This window comes from Lacerta agilis, chromosome 11, assembly GCF_009819535.1.
Source record: "Lacerta agilis isolate rLacAgi1 chromosome 11, rLacAgi1.pri, whole genome shotgun sequence".
In the NCBI taxonomy this organism is placed as follows: domain Eukaryota; kingdom Metazoa; phylum Chordata; class Lepidosauria; order Squamata; family Lacertidae; genus Lacerta; species Lacerta agilis.
In genome coordinates, this window is record NC_046322.1 from 23,245,267 (window position 1) to 23,269,730 (window position 24,464).

Consider the following 24,464-nt stretch of genomic DNA (forward strand, 5'->3'; position numbering starts at 1 on the left):
TATCATGTGCCAGCCTTAAAGTGTGCTCCAAATTGTTCCTTGGCAAGTGAGACATGCCCTTAGTGTCAATCAGCTGATATGGGGTGACAGCAAACCCCAGTGGGATCAGCTGCACTACAGAGTTCCCAGTTGGGACCTCCACATGCTCCATCCAGTTAATGCCAGTCAGCTGACTGGTGCTTACAGGAAGCCCACATGAAATGGCAGATGCAGAAAAACCCCAAGCAGGGCTTGTTGCAAGCGCAAAAATTCCTTTGAATCACTGGCTTGATTTCAAGCCAACAATGTGGCAGCCACAGCTTGAGACACACCTGGGAAGGGAAAATGTTTCTGTGTTTTGAACTGAAACCACTGCTGCAAACCATTTTCCTCTGCAGGATTGGATCGAGCCACATCTGCAAAGGATTAAAAAAACAAAACAAAAAACTTTGGGCTACCTGGTGCCTTTCTCATGTCAGTGACTGACAGGTGGGTGGCCCCTGCTCACTTATCAAAATAGTCCATGGGTGGTCAGGATGCAGCCCACCAGCAAGATCCTGGTCATCAATGACTGGATGGACAACGGCATAGTTTCTTAAAAGTGATCAGCAGAGCATTCATATCTTGCCATCAAGGTGACCTGTGACTTGATTAGAAGACAACTACCCCATGCCATGGCCACAGCTGCAACCACAATGGGGCCTCACTGCTGTCTCTTCTGAACAAGTACAGATTATTTGATGGTGCACATGGAACTCCTCCAATCTACAAGGGATGTCTTGTGCATTCATTTTTTCCCCCTTTCTCTTTTGTAACCAGCCATTTTAAAGAACCTAAGAAGAGCCCTGCTGGATCAAGTCTAGCATCCCATTTCCCCCTGTGGCTGACCAAATGCCTATGGAAAGCCCACAAGCAGAGCATGAACACGGCAATCCTCTTCCACTGCTATTGTGCGCCAGCTACTGTTATCCAGATCCCAGAGGTAATATACTGGCACCATGTCTAGTAGCCTTTGATTTGTTTCCAAATATTTCACAGCAAATTAAACTGGGCCAGCCCTACCATTAAGTAGTGTGAGATAGTAGCTGTACTTCCCAGGTGCTGAGGGACAGGGAGTGGTGATGGAGAGCTGAAGAACAGAGTTGTGTGTGACATGTGGTCTTCCCAGTACCCTTAAGCTAGCCTGATGCCTCTTTACCAGCACCTCTCAAACTACCAGTCTGGTTGGTTTCTGTATATGGAATGAAAGGGCACTGTCTTGTCATTTCACTCAAGTAGCGCAATGTCTTGGGCCAACCCTGATATTAAAACTATGTATTCTAGTTAGTTAGACAGGATTGATGTTGTTAATGTTTGCATTACCAAGGTATCTAACTTACCCAAACTCTGCCCAATGAATTTGAACAAAGGATCTACATTGAATGATGGAGTTACAGAATGTTCCAGTAGCACAAAGAGAGTGGACATATTTACAAGGCCAGATGGCATTCACGATCCAAAAATGCAAAATTGGTGGTAATGAATTAATTATTGCTGCTATGGAAGAATGACCTTGCAATTTATTGTAGATAGAGCTTAAGCCTCTTCAGCTGGTAGAAAGAATTTTTAGGACTCAGAAGGAAATCAATATAGCGAATATCAAAAGGACCATATATAATTCAGTGGTGCTGGCATTCTAAGGTTTGTGTATAGTTCAGCCCACCCTGATTCAAAAAGAATATAGATAGAGCACAGTTGGGAAACATTGTTAATGACTACATTGATCGGTGGGAACTTCCTTCTGTCTGACATTGATGGTCAACAGTATAAACAAGCTGAAACTCAGACCCAGACAAGCTGTCAAGAAACAGACATTTCAGCAGCCCTTCTCTAAGAGCTGCAGAGTATCTTTACATTTTAAATTGCTGGAGGCTGGATGCAATTTGACAGGGGCTGGTGTATACCGTCAGATGCCTGTGCTTTAATAAGATTCCTCAAACCTCTCTAACTGACCGCAGCAGTAAACAGGATTTCCAGCAGGATAGATCATTGCCTTGATCCACTAAGACAGGTCTTCTGGTATAAAGTTACAATGTGTAAACCACTGCCAGCTGTTATGATAAAGGATGGGGGTGGAAAGAGATAAATAACTCGGTTCGCTAAAAAGCTCATCATGTCTAAACTCAAAGCCTATTCACATGGCCATGGGGTATACTGACAGGAGTGAGCCAGCTGTGAATTGCACCAAGCAAGATGGAGTTCACTCTTTATTAGCAAAAACAGGATCTGCACAGGCGAGTCAGGCTAAATCAGCACTGCAACTTATCTCCAGCAGTTCTTGCCCCCATGAAGCAGTTGCTGAGACTGAAGGTCCCTGCCTCCCAACAGCTGCCCAAGTTCCCTCCTCTCCAGGGTTTTCCCCAAGCAATCTAAGACTTGTGTCTGTGTGAAGCTAACTTCTTCGCCCTCTTCATGCCTCTCCTGGTTATGGGAGACCAGGGGGAGGGAAGCTTGTCACAGCAGGATGGGAAGACAAGGCTAAAGAGAAAAGGTTATCTTATATACTAGAGGTCACCAACAAGATTACCTCCAGAAGTCCTGGACTATAACTTCCATCATCCCTGACCTTTGGCCACATTCTCTGGGCCAAAGCTCCCATTCTCTGATGGAAGCTGTAGTCTAATAACTTCTGGAGGGCTTAATGTTGGCTACTGCGGCTGTCTACTAATATAAATTCATTCTCTGAGTGATCATTCCTTAAGTAGCCAAAATGGCGCCATACAAATCAAAGATGCAGGTATTGGTGGGCTCTGGAAAATCCTAGGTTTGCCGAAGTATTAAAACCCTTTAGAAATAAAAATAGCTGGGGAGAATAAAAAACAACTCAATAAAGACCAAGCATGCTCAGTGGCCACAGAAGGCTGATTTACCATGGGCTGGACAGAAAGTGCTTGGGAGGAGGATGGAATGGAATATCCTGAAGGATGACATGGCTAACTGACTGGCTAAAGTGGGAGCACTTCACACTGCAGTGTTTTGTTGCTGGTCACATTTATAACACTGCAATACAGTTTTCATTTGCTACCATAGATCTTGCACCAGCACTGTGATTTGAGGGAAGCAGCCCCAAAGTAACAGTATAAAAGGACCATCTTTATTAATTCAAAAAGACGTGACAACCAAAGAATCCCATGAATAGTCTGTGACTCATTAGCAACTCATACAGCAGAAGTTACAGCCTCTACCGTACTTGCATCCAGCAATAAAAGTGTCATGGAGATGTTGTTCCTCTGTTTTAAGGGAAGCCTCAGAAGAATTCTTGTTTGCTGAGAATTACTTTGCTTGGAAATTTTTCAGTTCTAAAGAGCAATGTGTTAACAGACATTTCATTTAACCAACATTTCACTTGCAATTCATTTCAAACATAACCACCAATTCTGTTTATTTTTATTTGCAAACGTATTTCTATACCACCCACTCACCTAAAATATAAAGGCGGTACACATCATAACATACCGTATAACAATGTAAAATAATCACAAGAATGACTGGCTCATCTAAAATGAATGAAGATCTATATCTATATCTATATTTCTAACTGAATAAACCTGTCAGGATGAAAAAGTCCTCAAGGGATGCCTGAAAGTCAAAAGCAAGGATGCCTGCTGGGACAATATTGCACAGCATGTATTCTGCAACATGGGAATGGCGTAACTAGTTGCTCAATTTCTAGATCCTATCTGCACTATAGATTTAAAGCAGCATCATACCATGTTGGGCACTCCTGGCTTCCCCCAAAGAATCCCAAAAACTGTGGTTGTTTAGGCTACTGAGAATTGTTATTCCTGTAACAGAACTAGCATTCTGGGAAGCTGCAGTGCTGTGAGGGGAATAGGGGTTTTCTAACGACTCTCAGCGCCCTTAACAAACTACAGTTCCCAGTATCCACTGGAGGAAACCATGGCTGTTTAAAGTAGTATAATAGTGCTTTAAACGTATAAAGCAGATGGAGCCCTAGTTAAGACCAAGCAGGCCTCAGAGATAAGGGGGACAACTAAGGCCTCATTCACACCACACGTTTAAAACATTATACCACTTTAAATAGCCATGGCTTCTCACAAAGAATTCTGGGAGCTTAGAGTTATTTGGAGACCCCTATTCCTCTCTCAGAGTTAGAGTTTGATAATCAATCCCTCTTCAAATGGAATTTTGGGAACTGTAGTTCTGGAATGGGGAATAAGGTGGGGGTGGGGGTTTACTACTACTACTACTACTACTGCTACTACTACTAATAATAATAATACTTTATTATTTATACCCCACCCATCTGGCTGGGTTTCCAAGCACCTTTATCAAACTACAGCTCTCAGGATTCTTTGGAGGAAGCCATGACTGTTCAAAGTGGTATCATAGTGCTTTAAATGTGTGCTGTGAATATGGCCTAACAGCAATCCAGATCATCTCAGTGATCAAACTGCAATTTTCACTTTCATATTCTCCTTTCAGACTGACCAGAGATCAATACATGGAAAGAATAACACATGGTATTATATTTGTAATTTCTTCCCCAACATATTTTCAGCTAACAGGCACTTTATGCACCCCACTTTTAGAGTCAAGATATATCAGAAACAGGAATAATTTCCCAAGAAATCATCCTTGAAATCAGCTCTAATCTGACAGCTATTTTGTCCATGATAAGCAGTCCCCATATTATGCCAAACAAACCATCCTAGCATAGAAGTGGTAAAGGTAAAGGTAAAGGTACCCCGACCGTTAGGTCCAGTTGCGGACGACTCTGGGGTTGCACGCTCATCTTGCTCTATAGGCCAAGGGAGCCGACGTATAGCTTCCGGGTCATGTGGCCAGCATGACTAAGCCGCTTCTGGCGAACCAGTGCAGCGCACGGAAACACCGTTTACCTGCCCGCCGGAGCGGTACCTATTTATCTACTTGCACTTTGATGTGCTTTCGAACTGCTAGGTGGGCAGGAGCTGGGACCAAACAACGGGAGCTCGCCCCGTCGTGGGGATTCGAACCGCCAACCTTCTGATCGGCAAGTCCTAGGCTCTGTGGTTTAGACCACAGCACCACCCGCGTCCTATTACCAATGTGTGGCTTGTTCTGCATGTCCAATATGATTTTGTTTCTCTGTTAACAGCAGAAGTCCATTGCCCTATCCCTATGCAACATGGCAAACTGTTTTAGAAACCAATGGGATTTCAATAGCAGCTTGTGGTATGGCCAGGGGGCGTGTTTTTCAGTGGATTCAAAAATCTCACTCTGCATAATCAAGGATTTGGAGTCACCTAAAACATCTCTTTAGGTTTATCAGTGACTCCTACTTAAGATGACTACATGAGACCTTCAGATACAGAAGCTGTATATAGCTTAATTCCACAATACTAAAAACAACAACCCAATTTAAAATATTATTTTAATATTCTTAGTTATTTAATAACATAATAATTACAGTATGTTTATGTTAATTGCAGGCCTTGTGGTTCATATTTCTTTATTTCCCCCTTAGTTGTCATTATACAGCTAATATTTCGAAGTGATGCATCCTTTGTACATGTTCTGTCGTGTATGCATGTTTATAACAGACCACTGAGGATGACTTGTGACTGAAATGAATTTGGTTTACTTCTAATTAACTTGATGTATTATATTTTCAAATGAGTATTCAAAAGTTATCCCTCTCTAATATGTTCATAGTCATGATAGAAAGCTGCTGTGTCAAACTAGTTCATACTACATATTAGGCTTTGTGGAATTTTGACGTTTAGATCCCAATTTGATTCAAGCTTTTTCTCTCTCCTCCCACCCCAGTCGGCTTGAGACATATTTCATCTACTCTAACACATTTATTAAAATGTAAGAACATAATCAGAGTTGGTTGGATCAGGCCAATAGCTCATCTAGTCCAGTATCCTGTTCTCACGGTGGCTGAACTGTGAGAAACTCCCAAGCCTGTGGGAAACTCCCAAGCAAGACTCAAACACCAGAGCACTCTCCTCTCTTATTGGTTTCCATCAACTGGTATTCAGAAGTATTCCTGCCTCCAACTGTGGAGGCAGAGCATAACCATTATGGTTAGTAGCCACCACAGCCCTGTCTTCCATGAACAAGTGACTTTGTAGATGCCAGCAGCATCCTCGTAAAACTCAGAGATTTTTGTAGATGCCAGCAGCAGACAGTGAGGAAATGCAGATGAGGCTCCATTGTTCTCCAAGCTTCCCATCATGATCTCTGCTGCTTACCAAGAGTGGAGGGGGGAGGTATGGGGTGATTGTGGTGTGGTGGAGCCAATCCAATGCTCCTGCTGATGTGCACCACCACACTGTGCCCAGCTTCCTGTGCCTTGCCCCTCCGCACCCCTTCTCAATAAGTAGCAGCACCCCACCATGTTGGGAAGCCAGGAGAGCAATGGGCCTTACCTGTGCTGCCTTACTGGCTGCTCTTGGATGCCAGTGAAAGATATCAAATTTCTTTTGGACCCACAAGCACATGATGGTAGCCCCTGCATATTCCTATGGGTGGGTGCCATCACTGAGTCTTAGGCAGCCATTGAGTCGGAGCCAGGAAGCAGGAGTCGGGGATCAAAATAACAGGGTGGTGTAGGCGTGGGGATGAAGCCAGGATTCAGAGCTGGGAGTCTGAGGCAGAGAGCCAGCCAAGGCAGGGGAGACTTTTCACTGCCCAAGTAAAATCCCATCCTGAACAAAAAGCCTTTGTAACTCTTCCTGATTAGGTGGGCCAATGACTAACTAGGGTTGGTGAAATCGCAGTACCTGAAAATCCTTTACTGGCTAGGGAGATGTTCCCTGGTGACTCAACACACAGGATACCTGTGGTGGGAAGAACAATGCGGTCCGAGTTCTAACCCTGTTAGTGCCTGATAGTAAGTTCTGAGTCTTTTCCTTGATGCATCTTGAATCTTATATGCTTTCTATCCACAAGCTACACATCGTTTCCTATTGGCTTCATGCCAAGTTACACTTTCAAAGGTAAAACTCTATGTCTCATTGAAATCTATGCTCATTGAAATACATGTTTCCATTTAGTAGCAGTTTGGTCTTAGCTTCTACAAGTATTCTTCCATCTCCATCTTAAGTCTCCTTTCTGGACATGCAGCCTCAGGTAATGAATCAGTGCATACCTGTCACACAAACAGCAGTGCATGCCCTTTAGGCTAAAACACTCTTCTTCATTTACATTTGTATTAGTTAAAAAAAAGGATCACATTTGTATTAATTAAAAAAATAAACTACTCTAGGCTTGTCATTCTTCCCTTTCTACGACATCACCATTCTCTGCGCCACATTTTATTTTTATTTCCCCCCCAAAAGAAAATGTTTGAATGACAGGTAGCCAACAAAAAGCAAGAGTATGCAAAAAGAAAGAAGAAAGAAACGACCAATGCAAAAGTCAATGGACTATTCTCAGGGAAACACCTAAATAACAGGTTTTACTAGAAAAGAAAGAAATGCACAAAGATAGATAAAATACAGCAAAACACCTGTCTGCTTCTAATCTAACTGTACTCATGCACAAATATTTCATAATTGCAGTGCAACTAAAAGGCTCTTCCACTGACAAAATATCTCCTTTCTCACTTCCAACAGCAATTATTTCAATACAAGGACCTAGAGATGTACAGTTTTGCTCACCATCTCCACACCTATCTACTTCTGATGTGGGTCCCCCATCTCCCCCATGCACACCCAATACAACAACTGGGAAGAGAATTTAAATCAACTTTTAGCAGTAAGTCAGACCATATTTCCCCCACACACATTCCTCCCTTAAATCTGTCCTGAAAAAGGAGGAAGGGTCGAGAATGAACTTGGGAAAAGAAATGAGAAAAGTCAGTGCAGCCCTGCTGGCTTCTCCTTTTGTTATCTGGAATGGCATTCATTTCAATCAATATCAGAAGCAGCTTCAGCATAAGGGAACTGGGTCTCTTGCCTAATCTATTACTACTCTTAAAGATATGGAAACATGCCCATGGCTTCTGTAACTCTGCTTGTGATTTTTAAAAGGGATTTCCCATTAAAATTCCAGCTCATGTTTCCCCACCCATGCAAAATGAGATATCATTCCAAACTTGGAGACAGGGGAGAGAGGAGGCAGGTACAGTCCTGTTCTTACCAGGTATGTGCCACTGTAAACCGCCGCTGTTTTGGTATGTTGCTGCTCAGAAGCATCCTGCGCAAGAGCCTTGGAGAATTTCTAGGGGAGATGACGGGCGATAGCTTAGGAGAGATAGACGAAGACTTCCTGGATGTCTTGAGCTTCTCATGCTGCAACAGGTTTTCCCTCAGGGTCTTCACAAGATCCTCATTGAGCCACGGATTTTGACAATGTGGATTATCCACTTCAGGTACGGTCAAGGTGTCTGGGCTTGTTTGCTGAGCCATGTTTCCAAAGCAACTGATATTTGCGAAGTCTCTATATAACGCAACGTGATATTTGTTTTGGCTGCTCTGGAGTTGTTGCTTTTTTAAAAAAGAGAGAGAGAGAGAGAGAAGTATTTCTTCCTGCTAATTTTGTTCTGAGGAACCATACAGAGCTTTGACTCTGATCCAGCCTATTCAAATGTCGGCATGCTTCTGCCTATGCTCAGAGCGTCTCTGTACAGATAATGAAGTGCAAATGCAAAAAGCAGGCTAACTCTTCCACCGAAGCTGGTAGGCATTGCCACGCCTCTGACAGTCCACTCTGGCGGACTCCGCTCACTCCTGCCGCCTCTGCTCGCAAGTGAACACGGAGAGGAAGGCAGAGCGTGGAGCGACAGCTCCTGTGCCAGAGCAATGAGGCTGCCTGTCAAACTGCTGGAACTAATGCACTGCAGCTGCCAGAGTGACTCCTGTTTATGTACGCAGAAAGGGCTGGGAGGAGGGCTTAAACATTGGCACGCTGGTTTTGTTTGGCTATCTTTTCCATCTGTTTATTGCTCATTCTGAAGGGAGGGGCTGGGGATGTCAAGTGTACACTTCCGTCCCACCCTCCTCCCCACAGTACCTGAGCTATGGTTAGTTTTTCTGGGTCGGGGGGGGGTTAGCTACTGCATTTTGCTGGTTGTTTCAGCTCTTCTTGTTTTCAGCTCCTGTGATTTATATGGCATTACAGCTTGGGTTAACGACAGAGGATTATGCTGCGCTGGATAGAACATTTTGTTGGGGGTTGTACATTGTTTTATTAGACTGCTGTATCTTGGCATTCCATGTTTTAAAGCTATTGCATGGTGGTGTGTATTAAGTGTAATAAAGAAACAGCAAATGGTAAACAAATAATAAATAAACAAATGCACCCACATACCCCAACCTTCCCAAAGGTGAACAAATTTTTGATTAGAAAAAAATACAAGATGAAATATAATGCTCTTAATTGTCCAAGTGTGCGTGTGTGTATCTCTGTAGATATTTAAACAAAACATCAGACTGTATCGCACATGTACACAGAACAATTACAATGAATAAGGGTGCTTCTTTTATTATCCTTAAATTTGTGTATCTTAAATTTGTGTAAACAAGACATATGGTTGCATCTTATCTTGAAAGTGTAGATTCCAATAAAGTAATTCACAAACTTCACCATTCTATAAATCTTTCTGGACTGTGCCACTCTTTTCTTCTCTTCTAATATCAGAGCTTGCCATTCCAGATGAATTGCATAATATTATTTTGTAATTTGTCCATTACGACACTTCCCTGTTCTAATGGAATATTTAAAAATAAGAATAATATTTTTGGTAACAGGTTCATTAATACTACTGTGATTTTGTCAAACCATAATTGTGAGTCAAGGACCTGCCACCCGCTTGAATAAATAAAGATATGAGGACACAATATAATTAGGTTAATGGGTTAAAAAAGGCCACAACTTTTATTGGTTACAGCATGTGAGTGGTATTGGCTTAGGCATTGGATCAAAAAAGCTATACCTGACACCACCCCACACAGCGGGGAGTCATTCAAGGGTTAACAACCAGAAGGTGGAGCCTGTTGATGCAAATACAACTGGAAGCTCCCCCCCCCCCATGTTACCAGAGGTTGTGCCATGGCCCTAGCCACCCACAGGACGTTGGACAGGATCCACGACCGCCAGATTACTTTAATGGAATACCCAAAAGGGGAGGGTTAGGTGATGGCCCAAACCTTGCCCTCCAATACACCACACATATTCCAATGCCTAACCAGCACACAATGGGGATTCAAGGCTGCTGCAGCCACTTAACTGCAGCTAAACCCTGCCCCCATGCCAGCCCTATTGGCTGGCTGCAGGGGGCGTGGCAAGCAGCTGGGACAGCTGAGGCAGGGGGATGGCACGCCCCCTGCTAACGCGGGAACTGGCTCCCGCTCACAACTCCTCCCCTCTGGAAGGTCTAATGGTAATGTGGCTTATCTTTCCAGATCCACTCTACTTTGATCATCTTTAGGCATTGTTGAGTTGAACAAATAATTCTTAACCATAATGATACCTGGCTTTTTTTCTAACCAACTAGCACCACTAGTTGGTGGCTGTAGATTACTGTCAGTGGGAGAGGTGGAATGCCTTTGGCTCCCAGTTGTTGGGGATCACAAGTGAAAAGAGTGCTATTGTTCTCATGTTCTGCTTGTGGCCTTCCCAAAGCCATCAGGTAGACTACTCTGATAACAGGATGCTGGACTAAATGACTCATTAGTCTGATCCAGAATTTGTTCTTATTAGCTCAACATCCCAGATTAATTTACCTTACTACTCCAAGTTGAATCAACGTGCACTTTTGACTTTGCCACAAGGAAGTTAAATCAGCCCTCTCAAGTGATGGATTATTGGGGTGTCATCAAAGACAGCAGGGTTGGGAAACTGGTTGGGTTCATTTCCAGCTGCTTCATTTAAAAGAACGATATCACAGAATTGAAAAGGGTGTGGCAGGAATTTGAAACACCCTACAACAGTAGGGGACAACTACTGCCTTCAAGCTCTGGGAAACCTATGACTGGACACTCTAGGATTCTGAAACAAGGTGGACCCTCCATCTGATTTAGCAAGACTCTTCTTGTGTTCTTATCTGACTCATGGGGGCAAATCTACTGGGAAGTTTTCGAGAACAATCAAAAGAACAACAGGTTTTCCACCTCAAGCACCAGAATATATTGAGTCAGCCTCCTGAACACAAAAAAGAGAAAAGGAGAAACTCTTGCTGTGCCTCAGAAGCCCAACATAAAAGTCAGGATGTGGTGTGCAACCCATCTAATTAGATATCGCTAATTCCCAAGCTGGTGGCTTCCTGTTACCATTAACTATTTCTTAAATGTTACAGTTATTGTTTTAGAATGGCTCAGAGTAATTAAGTTAATGTAATCACCATGTCTCTTGCTCTTTAAGTTCTCATTTTGAACAAGAGATCCATCTTTGCTCAAAGCTATTATATAAACAGCACGCTTCAGCTGCTTTTGGCTATTTTTGATGGATGGATATATTTTTCAGCAAGAAGTTTGAATGAAATTTCAGGGCTTCTTTCTCAGAACTGCACCCAGTGCTGCCTAGCTACACAGGAAGAGGAAAAGCTTTTATAAACACAATTACTTTTCTGCTTTGGATGTCAGTGAAGGTAACCCATGAGCTCACAACTCTTCAACCGCAGCATGTACTGCATTTTCTTATTACATCAATGTAAAATGCTGTTTATCATTAGCAATAAAAACAGCAGCAGTGGTATTTATATAGCACTTTTCATTCATGAAAGAGGTGCATTTATCATTTTCAAAAGCTGTAGAGGGGATCAGATTACAGATCTACTGAAATCACATCTAACTTGGCCTTTAGTGCTCCCAAACTATTATTTACTAGCAGATATTTATTTAATGTAATATTAACTTTATTACTACTACTGCTGCTGCTGCTGCTACTACTACTGCTACGGATCTAGACTTTTCTGGACTATATGTGCTGAACCCATTGATTTCAGTGAGACTTTCTCCTAAGTAAGTGTGTAAAGGACTGCAGTCTCCCTCATGTCAGTATCAAATTCATACATAAACTATTTTGTAATAAGAACCAAATTCCAGGTGCCATTTTGTTTCTTGTAACTAGATATAATAGTTTAGTATTAAAATTGTATGAAAATGATGCAGACAATTGCAACCATAACAAGTATTTCACAAAATGCAAAAATTGTGTTATTTACTGTACCAAAGAACTTAAAGAACATGGATATCTATTGCCTCGAAAATTGACATATGATCAATAAAATCTAAATCTCAACAAATTACCAGTTGCTGCTGCTTCTTTCATTATTATTATTTTACAGTAAATCCATCTTGTTTCTTGTTGAGGCTACGATTTCTCAAGTGGTTTGGTTGGAAGCAACTCACTAGTAAGGCATGTATTGTGGGTTGCCAAGTCAGTGTCAAGCAAGTGATGTTGCCAAGGCAACAGAAAAGGCCAGGGCCAGGCCAGTACAGTTTGCTTCCTGAGGTGGAGGACAAGAAGGTGCATCTTCTTCTCCAAGAGAGGGGAATGGCTGGGGGAGCTTCCCCTGCTGTCTCCCTCTTTCAGCATCTGCTACCTGAGGCAATCATCTCACTTTGCCTAATGACAGGACCAGCCCCAGAAAAGGCTTCCAATCTGATTCTATGAACTACATGAGTTTAGCAGCTCCCACAGGATCAGGGGGTGTTGTCCAAACACTTGTCCTATCATTGGATCCCATGACTGCATCTGGTGGTGAAAATGCAGATGGGAATGAGGCCTCCTTTCACCCCCTCATAAAGCATAGCCTTTTCAGCTGAACTGCAGGTGATGGCATCTGCCAGGCATTGCAAACCACTTCAGCTCCAGAGGTGAGCTGCTGTTTACATCACCATAGGTAGTGCAGCAGTCTTCAACCCGCTACTAGGTCTCAAATTTTCTATCATATCAGCAGCACTATCCATCCATCCATATGCAGTAATATGCATTGTGTTACAAGCCACTAAACCACCAACTTGCATGTTGTGGGGGCATGTTTAGCATCAGTAGAAGTTTAGCAAGGAAATTATTATTATTATAATACACTGGGAGGTTCCAGTATAAATAAATATTGAAATAATATTTCCTCATTGGGGTGAGAAGAATATATATTTCTGAACAGAGAAAGACATGTCCTAGCCAATTTTGGTTGGAGGTTCCTTCATTAGCACTCATCTACTTGCCAGAAAAAGCAAAGTTGAAAAAGAACAAAGAAAATGTCCTTTGTTTGAGTTTTAATTGCAAACATCCTCTTGGTATTTATTAAAAACCATCACCGGTGTATTTAAAAGCCTGACAATGTTATAACACAGCCATGGAAAGTATATATATATTTTCTGCTATATTAGACAATTGTATATGACAGCACCATTAATCATTAGTGGCCTATCATCACAAATCTGAAGAACTTTAAAGTCTGTCGAATACATAAGCCTTATCTACTTATTCATGTCAATGCTGAAAATTTTATAACATACCATTAAACTCCCAAGTTAAATTCACTCAGATAGCAATTGAGACGAGAGCAGGCTTCTGCCAGGACAAAGGGTTATGGATCTAAGCTGTGTCCACCCTAAGAGGAAGTGAAAGTTTAACTTGAATTTCAAGTAGTTCTAACATTGCACAATGAGCAATCGGCAATTTAAACACAGAATGTTTACCTTAGGCTCTGAAAAAAATCCTTGCAATGTGATTTGCGTAGGCAACTTTTTCCCTCCTGGCCTTTACAAGCCAAACATGCCTTGCAATGAAAATAATATTCATTCATTGCACCCTGGGCTTTGTGTAGCTTTCCCCCCTTTTTCTTCTAAGGGCATAAAGAGACAGATGCAAATGACTGCTGCTCCCCTGAAAAAGCAAACATGGCTAAGTCATCAGCAGTGGCCCTGCTCAGTTGCTACAAAACAAACACTTTCCTGGCTATTAGCACAGTATGTGGCTTTTTTACTGCTGCATCTCCAGATCCACATGCCCTACCCTAAAAGCTCAGCGTGCACAGTCATTTTTCTACTCCAGCTTCTTTATGCCAACCATTCCCATTCCATATACGTGTTCACATGCAGAAAGTGCCATGTAGGCTGCAAGTGGGTGGAACAGGCAGCTGTGGGGTTCTTTACCATTTTAGCGGCACCAGTTAAATGTGACCTCGATGGGAAAAATCACTGCAAAATGTCTCTTCACACAGTGCATATTTAAACTATGGAATTTGGCCCCACAAGAGGTCATGATGGCCACCAACTTGGATGACTTAAAAGAAGGATTAGACAAATTCCTTCCTACGTTCTCCCTCCACTGTCAGTGAGTGGAAGTATCCCCATGAATACCAGCTGCTGAGAGTGTGAGTCACTTGAGAGGAAGGAAGAAAACTTTATTCAGGCCAATAATGGCATTGGTTCATAGCAAGCACTGGGAATGAAAGGCAGGATTGCAAGGGTCATGAGCTAGGCAAATGATGCAGAACTGAATGGAAGCAATGAAGATGTCCCAATAGCTGCCACACCCCTCTCTCTAAGCTATTAGAGACTAGGCAACTAGGCAGAGTGAACTTATTCATGAGACTCACTTTATGAGACCGCTGCACATTTACACATGCGTTATGGAGGTGGTGTCTAGATCTCGACAACAAGATCATGTCCTTCCCCTCTGGCTCCAGCTCTTCTCCCTGCAGCAAGGGCTTTCAGAATTAGGCTGAAGTAACAGCCAGGTTGGAATTTATCCTGCACAAAAAATTTAATACCCTCTTATCCATCCTTTTATTTATTTATAAAATCCATTGCCACATTCAAATGCCAGCTGACCATCTTGGACTCCTAGATGAGTCACGTGATCCATTTTTTGGTCATCTGCCACTTGGCTTCTTCAAACAATGGGCATAAACTCATCATAAAGAGAGTGCCATGAATATGTGTGTGAACACATTGACTCACCCCTTCAACCCCACCTACCCATTCACCCCACCAAGGAGACCTGAGTCTTCACTATTGGATCGGATTTCAATTTCACACAGCTTCATTTTGTGGGCTCTGCCCCTACAAACATGAACTGCTTTAACTCATTTATGAATGAACATACACCAGAATATTGACAGCATAGTTTGATTAATAAAACAATACAAAAAATGCCTCTTCCCCCATTTTTGTATACAGTGAGGGGGGAAAGTATTTGATCCCCTGCACAAGACTGGACTGGGCCACAAGACTATTGCCAAGCAGCTTGGTGAGAAGGTGACAACAGTTGGTGCAATAATTCGCAAATGGAAGAAACACAAGATAACTGCCAACCTCCCTCGGTCTTGGGCTCTATGCAAGTTCTCATCTCGTGGAGTTGCAATGATCATGAGAACGGTGATGAAGCAGCCCAGAACTACAGGGGGGAACTTGTCAATGGTATCAGGGCAGCTGGGACTATAGTCACCATGAAAACAGTTGGTAACACACTACACCATGAAGGACTGAGATCTTGCAGAGCCCGCAAGGTCCCCTTGCTCAAGACAGCACATGTATAGGCCCGTCTGCAGTTTGCCAATGCACATCTGAATGACCCAGAGGAGAACTGGGTGAAAGAGACCAAGAACTGCGTGAAAGTCAGATGGGACCAAAATCGAGCTCTTTGGCATCAACTCAACTCGCCGTGTTTGGAGGAGGAGGAATGCTGCCTACGACCTCAAGAACACCATCCCAAGAACACCATCCCTACCATCAAACACTTGCTTTTGGGGTGTTTTTCTGCTAAGAAGAAGAAGAAGAAGAAGAGTTTGGATTTGATATCCCGCTTTTCACTACCCGAAGGAGTCTCAAAGCGGCTAACATTCTCCTTTCCCTTCCTCCCCCACAACAAACACTCTGTGAGGTGAGTGGGGCTGAGAGACTTCAAAGAAGTGTGACTAGCCCAAGGTCACCCAGCAGCTGCATGTGGAGGAGTGGAGACACGAACCCGGTTCCCCAGATAACGAGTCTACCACTCTTAACCACTACACCACACTGGCACCTTCACTGCATCAAAAGGATGATGGATGGGACCATGTATCGTCAAATCTTGGGTGAACACCACCTTCCCTCAGCCAGGAAATTGAAAATGGGTCAAGGATAGGTATTCCAGCATGACAATAACCCACGGCAACAAAGGAGTGGCTCAAGAAGAAGCATATTAAGGTCTTGGGGTGGCCAAGCCAGTCTCCAGAACTTAATCCCATCAAAAATCTGTGGACGGAGCTGAAGGTTCAAGTAGCTACACACCAGCATTGAGATCTTACTGAATTGGAGAGGATCTGCAAAGAGGAGTGGGACAAAATACCTCCTGAGATGTGTGCAAACCTGGTGGCCACCTACAAGAAACGTCTGACCTCTGTAATTGCCAACAAGGGTTTTGCCACCAAGTACTAAGTCATCTTTTGCAAAGGGATCAAATACTTATTTCACTCATATAATGCACATCACTCTCTGGCTTTTGTCTTCTGGGTTTCTGGGGTTTTTCCTGTTGTTATTCTGTCTCTCACAGCTACAATAAACCTACCATTAAAATTATGGACTGGTCATTTCTTCGTCAGAGGGCAAATGGGCAAATTTAGCAGGGGATCAAATACTTTCCCCCCTCACTGTATGTAGTTTAGTTAGGGAATATAAAATGGATCCTGGCTAAGTTAGTTAACTTAATTCCTACTGAAATCGCTGAATTAATTTAAGGCATGATTAACTTCTACCATCAATTTCAATGGGATCTCTGTTTCTAAAGTTTATTTAATTATTACATTTATATCCAAAGACCCGAATGGGACATATGTTGTTTTCCCTGCTCCCCATTTTATCCTCAAAACAACTCTGTGTTGTAGACTAGGCTGAGAGTGGCCCACGGTCACTGAGCAACCTTCATGGCAGAGTAGGGACTCTGGCCTCCCAGGTCCCTGTCCAACACTCTAATCACCACACCAGTCTGGATGCAACTGCAGCACTTGTTGTGAGAACCACAGACATTGTTCAGCATGTTGAAGAGAAGATTGGAAGCACACCCTCCTTTTCAGCATAATAGCTTTGTGAATACAGCAAGGTTTTGAAATGGATTAAACAATCAGACACATAATACACTGTATGTTACTGAGGCCTGCTTCCTGACTATTCTAACTAACGTGCCAGAATGCAACAAGGCATTGCAAAGGCATTTAATCCTGTACTGGATTATAGCTTTATTATGTATATTTGTTTAATCCTGTGAGCAGGAGTCCCCGGAACTGGATAAGGCCACAAATCAGTCAATCAATCAGCTGGTCAATGTTTCAGGCAGACAGGTTGTTACAAAGGATTGGAATGCCAGCTAGTATATTTATGCTGGTCAAAGTAATTTGCTGATTGCTAGCACCACGTGATGCACCATAAAAACTCATGAACATATTTACATAGAACGTTTGCATTCGGGAAATGTTTGAAATATATTTATTTAATCAAATCAATGTTCACCAGAATAGTACTTATAATTTATATAGTGCTTCCCACTGTCCAAAGTACTTCTCATATTTACAGGGAATTTGTTGGAGGTGGTCTAATGTCCTGTCTATTGAGACCCATATCTCCTGTGCCTCCCCCGCTTAATTTTTGTTTTTTAATGCTTTGGAGACAGCTGGGGATGCCAAAAAGTACAGTATCAGTGTGACCCCAGCCTAGGGATTCAGTTATTCAATTATGATTTAATTATTTAATAACTTTAATAATTCACAAACCAAGATACAAACTGAAGCACAGATATCCTTTGAGGTTTCTACTTCTCTGAATTTTGCAATACACATCTCTAACCAAATAATGTGTACCAAAAATGCATATGTTAGGGTGTGTGTGAAAAAATGCATCGATTGGTGAAAATCACCTCCAAAATGCATTATATTAGTGGAAATTGCTTGCAAAAATGCACATATTAGTCAAAACTGAACCAGGAAATGTGCTTATGATGATAAATTAGCATTGGATGCTGGCAAATTTTCAAGAGGAAATTTGTGAATTGCTGTGGAAATGTGGATAACCGAATTTATGATTGGAAAAATAAGAAAAAGACAGAATCTGAAATTGACAGATTTCTCAATCCCTTCTCCAGCCAGCCACAATCCTAATTTGCCCATTGGCTCCCTATGCATTTATGCAGATTGGTGCTATTGGTTTGTGCTTTAAAGAGTCTAGCAACAGCCTTGCATGTTGTACCCACTGCAACATGTATGGCTGTTGTCCCCATTGCAGCGTGGAAATTTGAGGCCAAGGAAGAATAGCTTCTAGAGGCACAGTACTGATCTCATTGGCAAAGGTGGATTTAGAATCAGCAACTTCCTGTTTCCTAGTCTTATCCTACACTGGTTCTCCAATCAAATCATTTTAATTATTTGCAGACCTAGCTAAAGTTTTAAATCAGATGTTTATCAGTCATTTTCATGGACAATTCTATTTTTAGACTTAACATTTAAAATCTGCTCTGTGGAAAGTGTATCAGCATGAAGGTCCCATTTTTCTCCGGCGCAGCTATGCAGCTCTGGTTTCAGATTTTTTTTAAAAGGATCTAAAGATCCCACTGTGTCATATGTATATTTGGCATTTATGGAACATAAATAGGCCTCAATTTCCAGATGACAACTTAGTGGTACAGTATTTCCACCAGGAAGGCAATTTCCTTTAAATTCTAAGTGGGAGAGAGGCTACTAATATTAATCAGTAATTTTTAAAAGGGAGTTATTGAAGGAAGAAGAGTGATAAAGCACATTTAGCAATGCATTATTTCACCCTTCCGTGTTTGAATATAAAACTATGCCAACTGTTTGAGAGGTGGGTGTCCAAAGATGGATCTGAAAGGAATAATCAACTTAACTAAGCAATTCTGTTTTGTAGATGTGAATAATGCTTGTTTCATAAATCTCCTCATTATAGCTCCAGTTGCAATCTGACACTGAACTTCTGGGTAGACAAACTGAGCTTCGGGGTAGAAAAAAGTAAATACTTATTCGTCGTTAAATTACTGAATTCACAAACACAAGATGTGGTTATGGATGACCATCACCTTGGATGACTTTAAGAGGTGATTATGCAATTTCATGGAAAACAAATGGCAGGAAAGGCTATCAACAGCTACTAAGTCATGATGACCATGTATACCTCCAATATCAGTTGCTGGGGAACACAAATGGGAGAGTGCTGTTGCAAACGATGTCCTCCTTGGGAGCTTTCCAATGGCATCTATTTGCCCAGTGTGAGTCCAGCATGCTGGGCTAGCTAGAAATGCCTTTGATCTAACTTCCTGTATTTTATCTTTAACATAAAGGCACTTCTAGCCAATCACTGCCCAAGACTTCATCATGTCCATTCCTATCCCCAGTAGCATCTCAAAAATCTGTTTCTGGGTGCAACGTAAATCGAAGGCCTTGTCAGATGGCAGGCAAAAAGAGAAACTAGACATTGGGGTAAGCTATGTTTCTGTCTGCCCAAGTCACATATAAAGCAGGAGTGGAGCTGCAGGTGTACGTGTGGATGGGTGCCCAATCTTTAAATGAAAAAAAAAATAAGGGAGTGGGGAATGAAACACACCTCCTTCCCTGCCATAGCTTGTTGTGCTTCGTTGCTTTGTGCAGTTTGCTTCTGGCTGGCTCAAGGGCTGAATGTGAGCCAATCTACCATGTGCTTTTGTGTGTACTGCTTAAACCAGGTATGTCCAAAGTCTGCTTCGGGGGTCTAATCTGGCTTGCCAGTCAGTTTATTTCCTGGGGTAATATCCTAAAAAAGCTGAACAATGTCAACCCTAAAAAAAGCTCAACAACTTTGGGGTAAAATCTGGCCCTTCACTTCATCAAATCTGGCCCTCTTTGGAAAAATATTGGACACCACTGGCGTTAAAAAATGGAGTGCTTGTGAGTTAAGGCAGAGGAGGGGACAGGTTTTGTGCATCTCCCCTGTGCAATCCTATTCATGTGACAAAATGACCACCCCATAAAACATACATGTGGTTGCCCTGTCATGTCTAATCATTCTTTTCGAATTTCATCGCTTGAACTTAATAGCAAAATGGATCTCCCACATATGGATCCTTATGCAGCTAAAACAAGCACCATTCACACATACTAGGTGGAGATGTCCACAGACTGGGTGGGAGCCCAAGGTTTGCAGGTGTACAAATATCTACCGGTCTATCTACCTCATCAGCCTTTACCATACTGGTCCGCTTCAAGTATTTTGGGCTACAACTCCCATCAGCCATAGCCAGCACAGCAAATACACACACTCTTCCCCCCAAAAAACACAGTCCAATAAAGTCTGAGCATGCTCAGTGGCTACAGAATGCTGATTGGCTGTTGAGGTAAACAAAGAATGTGGATGGGATGGAGGGCACAGCTGGCTTGTTGGAACCCTGAGCAGCAGCACTCAAAATGTTGCAGGTCTCCCCTATATAACACAAGAGGCGCCCCATGGTGTTTCAGTAACTTAAAACAGTAGCAATGCCTCAGAGAAGAACCACCATACAGAATCTGTTGTTCTTGTAATTGTGCTCCACGAAGCCTAAACTGGGATCAGAAGAAGGGGAAAATAATAATAATAATAATAAAAATTCCTTCCAGTAGCACCTTAGAAACTGCGCTAAAGTGACCTTGCACTTGGCCCTTGAGTTTTGGGAGAGGATTCAAAAGGCCTTTACGCAATCATTTCCCTGAGAGCAGGAAAAAGAAAACAAGACACGCGCAGAGAGAGAAAGCTACCCAATGACTCAGTTACCTGGGCTTGTCATTGGACCACACGCAGCAAGGCGAAAGCAGCAGCATGGAAAGGCAGCTACAAAAGCCCAGCTTCCTGAGCTTCAAGGCTAGGAGAAGACAGTGACCCCAAGTCATGCTCTGCATGCCATTTATTTCAGAGGCATACGGAGTGGCACTGTTGTTGAAAGGCAATTCTCACGAGCCAACTAAAATAAGAGAGCCATCTCCTCGTTCCCAAACACAGGATGATTCATCGCTAAGCTCCGAATGGACAAGCACACAGAGCAGCCGTGGAAATAATGCACTTCCCTGGGCAACGGAAGAGGAGCCTGCCTTTTCAGGCCACTGAAATGGGTAACTGCACTCACAGGTCTGTGCAAAGCACAGTGTGTGGTTTCCCCCAGCTACAAGAAAGTCACGACTTAAAGGAGAGCACAGTGGTGAGTGGGAAAAGCTATAGCTGTTGTGAACACAAGAAGAGCCCTTCTGGATCAGACCAAATGCCTCTCATAGCTGCCTTGACCCAGCCTGGGAGCACTGAAGGAGAGGATAAAAAAATGGAGGGTGGGGAGAAACAGATGGAGCAATGGAAGGGGGGGGGGAGCCCTCTATGAGCCATCAGTTCAACCATATAGCAAGATACAACCTGTCTCTCTCCTGGCAGAGAGAGGGTGCTCCCCTGTGGGCTGCTCATTGTGAGATGGGTGCTCCTCATGCACCTGGCAATCATATTGGCAGGTGTTGTACATGAAGAAGGGCCCTGAGGAAAGGTAATAGCTCTGATATACAGAAAATCCCAGGTTTGATCCCTGACATCTGCATGTATGAAATCTCAGAGAGCTGCTGTAGGTGGACCAATGGGCCACTTCAGTACAAGACACCTTCCTATGTTCTTCCATAAGGGTCTTCTTATGTGAACCTGCCTGTTATTCTATGGATTTCTCACCCAGAGGTCAGGCATGTGATAACTGCAGGCAGGATTTCTGTAGAAGTGGTGCCCAGATTTCAGAATGCTCCCCCAGGGTGGCTCAGACTAGGTTTGTTTTCTTTCTGGCGCCAGGCAAACCCCTTTTTTATTTGCCTAGGCTTTTCTGATTTGGTTTTAATACAGCTTTATTGCTAAATGATTATCTGCTCTGCTTTTATTGTTTTATTGACCTTATCATCATGATTGATTCTCCTGATTTTATATAAGCTGTTCCGGGAGCCTTACTGATAGAAAAGCATGGTGAAAAAATGCCTTTAAAAATCTGCAACGTCCATATTCCACATTCACACAGATTCCAGATGTGTTTTCACAGTATGGCTTGTATTGAGCTGGCAACACCTGGAACATGAGCCAACAGGCACAGCATTCTGGAAACATGCTAAAGGATTATTGCTGCTTGGGACTGGACTTGCATCATCTCTGCAAGCTGGAAGCTAGACTTTAAGCCTCCCCATGCAGTGAGGTTCCTGCTGCCTGCTCCTCCCTACTTGCTGTGGCAAACAGATATCAAGGTTACTCATCAAGTGAAGTTGGGGGCTGTGACAGAACTGGGGAGGAATCAAGTGAGAGCAACCATAGCTGTTTTATCTCCTGCTGCATTGGAAATTTTTAAAAGGTAGGCATAGGGGAAATACTTTCAGCCATAGCAGCCTTAGGGACCCTCCGGGCATCATTTTTATTATGCATTTGTGATTGTGATGCTATTGGGATAATCATAACTCTCATTTATATCCCTCCATTCTTCCAAGAAGCTCAAGGTGACACAAATGGTTCTCTTTGTCCCCATTTTATCTTCACAACATCCCTGTGAGGTGGGTTAGGTTGAGAGACCGTGACTGGCCCAAGGCCACCCAGTGAGCTGAGCAGGGATTCGAACCCAGGCCCTGGTCCAACATATCAACTACTATACCACCTTGTGATCCTGCTTTCAACACTGTTTGAGCCTATGGAAGTTTTGGGGCAGCCATGACTTCATTTCCAATCAGTGCACAACCTGGAATTTCCCGCTCAAATACTCTTAACTTTTCATGCTACAAATTTTCTGTTTTGGTTTTGTCCCACTTTCATTGCCCCATAGCCCCTCCAGACAGCAACAGTGCCTTAGCATTGGGGAAGCATTGCAGGACAAACTAGTAAAGCAGAAGAAGCCTGCCACAGAAACACTATAATTGTGTCAAGTACATGTTGTTGAACACAGCCTCAATAAAACACCAACCTGGCATTTGCAGAAGAGGGAGAAAACTCAGGGAATGCCCAGGGGAGACATTTCTAGAACACCTTACAGCACGTAGGGGCCAGAATACTAATGATAACAACCACCTTGTTCCAAAGGTTAGGGAGGTTCCATATCTATAAATAAACAGAAATAATACATGAGAGTAACTTATTGCAGGGCTACTGCTGAACTGCAGGCACAGATCTACATTGTTTTACACAGCTGCATGCAACTCTAAAGGACTGAAAAGCAAAAAACTATGTGTCATGCATCCATCTGTAATAGGTGGGAAAAGCTAGTAATTGAAACTTTGGCAAAGTAAATTGCCACATGCAATTGTTGGTAATGCAAGGTGGAATACTCCCTCTAGCGGTCAACTAGGGGGGGAAATGAAACTTTAATGCAGCAAATTTCCTGCTTCATTCATGCAGAGGCTATGCTCCGAAGAGAAATTGCCTGGAGAAGGAGGGTCTGTCTCTAGAAACACAGGGCTGTATGAGATGAAATCAAGATGATAAGCTGCAAAAATCCCATTAAGACAGAAATTGTAGAATCCATAGATCATAAATGGTGGGGATAGAAAGAAAACTGGGTGAGATGATAATGGCCTCATAATAACAACTCACTTGGGGTCCAAGGATCCTTTGGACATCTGTTTCTTGAGCAGGTGGTCGCAGCCCCACTACTAGAAGAAAAAGGCATCCTGCTGGGAGAGCTCAAGATTCCGGTCTAATTAGTAGCTCTCTTGATCCTGCATTTCTGGTCTCAGCTCTGAACTTTTTTTAGTCTAATATACACATTAGTGGCTTAAAACACAGTGAGGTTGTTTACCCCACTGATTTCAGTCGGCTAGCTTTTCCATTAGCACAATAAAGATGTATTGCACGCACACACAAACACTCCAAACTCCTATTCCTGAAGCTGATGTGGAACCATACAACTGTAGAGTTGGAAAGTACCCTGAGGGTCATCTAGTCCAACCACCTGAATTGCAGGAATCTCAACAAAAGCACCCATGTCAGCTGGCCATCCAAACTGCTCCATTGTCAAACAGCACATAGTGTCAGAAAGTTCTTCCTGACATGCCTTCTAGAAGGCTGAGGCAGGCAAGGGCCCACAGCCCGGGTCCCTAGCTGGCCAGGTGGGGCTTGCTAGCTCTGGGAGAGGGTGCGTGATTCCTCAGCTAGAGTAGGCTTGGAACAGGTGAGGGTCACATGCCTCATCAAGCCCAGATGCTGCAATCAGCATGCAAAGTACAAAACAGAAGCAGAGCTGAGGTGCTGTGTCTGCTCAACTGCCCATGTTGCAGGACCTTAACTTGGATGCTCTTGCACCTCTATGGGACTGTGCTTTGGGTTTGTATCCTGACTGCTGGACTTCAGACTTGGCTATTTGGATTGACCCTGGGCTGCATTTCCTGACCTTTAGACTTTGGATTTTGAACTTTGGATGTGTGGATTGACCTCAGACTTTGAACTTTGGACTTGGCACACTGACTTGCTGCCAGGTAGGCCAGGGGTCCAGGACACCTTTTGTCCAAGTTGCTCAGCAAGGCATACATGGCTTCTCTCCCCTCCCCCTCCCACCTCCCA

At 43.1% G+C, this 24,464-nt stretch overlaps 1 protein-coding gene across 4 annotated transcripts in view; it reads right to left on the reverse strand.

Moving 5' to 3' along the window:
• The window catches only part of PDE4D (phosphodiesterase 4D), a 622,016-nt gene that overhangs the window by 355,361 nt on the left and 242,191 nt on the right, over positions 1-24,464 (reverse strand). The window contains exon 1 of one of the 4 annotated variants that reach the window (XM_033163809.1): positions 8,113-8,545. The exons of the other annotated variants lie outside the window; for them this stretch is intronic. Coding sequence (XP_033019700.1) covers positions 8,113-8,381 — 269 coding nt within the window. The 5' untranslated portion in view covers positions 8,382-8,545. Of the gene's footprint in view, positions 1-8,112; positions 8,546-24,464 lie in introns of those variants that run through there. 4 annotated transcript variants of the gene reach the window in all.